Here is a 2,500-nt window from a genome sequence, read left to right on the forward strand (position 1 = left end):
TTCTCACAATGGTCATTTGAAAACAAAGATCAGAATAGTGGATGGTGAGTTTGTCCGCATTGCCACTGCCTAAGCAAAATATTTACATCATGTGAAAGGAGAAGTACATACAAGATTCTATAGTTATACTTACTTCTTTGCAAACAAGATTTCTGAATGTAGTGTGATCTTGTGTTTGCTGCGTTCCAGTGAAATCTGGTTGCAGAAGTTGTTTCTCTTGCCGGCCACCTTAATTTTATTTTGCAGGAACGTTTCCTGTGGACAAAATATTTGGGTCATCATCTAAATAATAAAAATGTTTTAGAAATAAAGTTGCCATGAGTCAGTAAAGGTGGGTAGTAATTTCTTGTCAGCATTGCCACTGCCTTTGTCATTTAACAACATCATGTCTAATAAAATGTACATTCTTAATCATATATACAGTCCAGTTTCCTTTATTAACATCAATATTACTTCTGTTTTAGTCCGAATTCTATATATCAATGCATTAAATTGTACAAAACCATAACTAGAGATACTTACAAAATCGGCAATATTCATAATACCATCCTCCACGGGCTGCTTGCAGTCCACGCAGATTTTCATCTTATTCTTCTTGCCAAGTACAATGTTCTTGCCCTTCGCCAACTTGCTCAGCACTTTCGGCCTAGGCTTTTTGCCTGTCAGTGTTAGGGTCTTCTTTCCGCCAACCTTAGGCTTGGCTACGCGCTTGGTGGTCTTGGCCTTATCCTTTGCTGCCTCCTTCTTGGCTGCAGTGGATGGCTTGGCTTCAGTCTTGGGCTTAGGCTTGGGCTTGGTGGCCGCAGCCTTTGCATCCTTAGCCTTGGCCTCTGTCTTGGGCTTTCCAGCAGCTGCTGGCTTGGCATCCTTTGACTTGCCCTTTGCAGATGCTGGCTTTGCTTCTGTCTTGGCAGCCTTGGCAGCCTTGGCTGCAGGTTCAGCCTTGCCTCCTTTGTCATCTGCTGGGCGCTTGACAGCCTTTGTCTTAGGCTTGGCATCAGCCTTGGGCTTGGCATCAGCTTTAGGCTTGGCATCACCCTTTGCAGCCTTGGGCTTGGCATCACCCTTTGCAGCCTTGGGCTTGGCATCAGCCTTGGGCTTGGGCTTAGCATCACCCTTGGCGGCAGCAGCCTTTGGCTTAGCATCACCCTTGGCGGAGGCAGCCTTTGGGCTTAGCATCACCCTTGGCGGAGGCAGCCTTTGGCTTAGCATCACCCTTGGCGGAGGCAGCCTTTGGCTTAGCATCACCCTTGGCGGAGGCAGCCTTTGGCTTAGCATCACCCTTGGCGGAGGCAGCCTTTGGCTTAGCATCACCCTTGGCGGCAGCTTTGGGCTTGGCCTCGGTCTTGGTAGCCTTTGCTTCCTTTGGCTTGGCCTTGCCATCAGCCTTAGCCTTGGGTGCAGCATCCTTTGCTGGCTTGGCCTTAGCAGCATCCTTACCTTCTGCCTTTGCTGGCTTAGCCTTGGCAGCCTTGGGTGCTGCATTCTCCTTTCCCTCAGCCTTTGCTGGCTTGGGCTTTGCAGCAGCACCACCCTCAGCCTTTGCTGGCTTGGGCTTGGCGGCCTTGGGCGCATCCTTGCCTTCTGCCTTTGCTGGCTTGGGCTTGGCAGCACCTTCAGTCTTCACAGGTTTGGGCTTGGCATCCTTACCCTCTGCCTTTGCTGGCTTGGGCTTATCAGCCTTCGGTGCTGCATCTGCTTTAGGCTTTGGCGCAGCAGCTGCTGCAGGCTTGGCAGCCTTTGCCTCGGCAGACTTGGCACCTTTGGCCTTCTTCTGGGGAGGCTTATCCTGCGGAGAGAAAGACGACAATGAAACTTGTGTACTAAAAGATAAATATAATGATGGAACAAACTTCATCAGTCAAGATGGGTGGTTTGGTCAGCATTGCCACTGCCTCTGTCCAATTAACACATCATAAGCTAGAAAGATTTTCACTGAATATAAGCAGTCAATAATTCTAAATGTAAATGACACTCCTAAGATCTTCATAAATTCATATACCTTATTGTCTATTTTACCAAAAATAATCCCATCTGAAAAGAAAATATTCAGGAGATCTGTGAAGGCTTCCATGAAGGAACTATGATAAAAAAAAAATTCTTCAATACTTTAATCTTGCTATACCATTTCATACATAACAGCAGTAACAGTATCAAGCAATTCCTACAATGTTATGCACACAATAGAAGAGCCGTCAAGAATAATCTGACAAGAAACGTACTTGATTCCTTCCCCTCTTGACAGCCAGTTGTTCTAGCTACATAATGCCACATTCAGTAAAGCTTTGATGGTTTATCATAAAATGCAAGGCACCTGCGGCAGGTGCATGGGTCTTGTAAACATTTACCAATTTGTGTAGTCCTAAAATAATTTGTTATTACAGGAAAATTATTGCACAAAACTTAAATTTTCATATACCTTTCCCTCTCAGTCCATACACCCACGGTCATTAACATTATTGCCAAAATGACATATCCTGATGAAGTACTACAAGAAATC

General features: G+C 45.7%; 1 protein-coding gene across 1 annotated transcript in view; it reads right to left on the bottom strand.

Annotated features, from left to right (window-relative positions):
* Positions 1-133: 133 nt before the first annotated feature.
* LOC125041776 (60S ribosomal protein L22-like) overlaps positions 134-2,500 on the bottom strand; it is a gene marked incomplete at its 3' end in the record, with an annotated part of 3,178 nt that continues 811 nt past the window's right edge. The window contains 3 exon segments of the mRNA XM_047637054.1: positions 134-255; positions 523-1,170; positions 1,172-1,789. Of these exon segments, the coding sequence (XP_047493010.1) occupies positions 134-255; positions 523-1,170; positions 1,172-1,789 (1,388 nt within the window).

This window comes from Penaeus chinensis, chromosome 31 (assembly GCF_019202785.1).
Source record: "Penaeus chinensis breed Huanghai No. 1 chromosome 31, ASM1920278v2, whole genome shotgun sequence".
In the NCBI taxonomy this organism is placed as follows: Eukaryota; Metazoa; Arthropoda; class Malacostraca; order Decapoda; family Penaeidae; genus Penaeus; species Penaeus chinensis.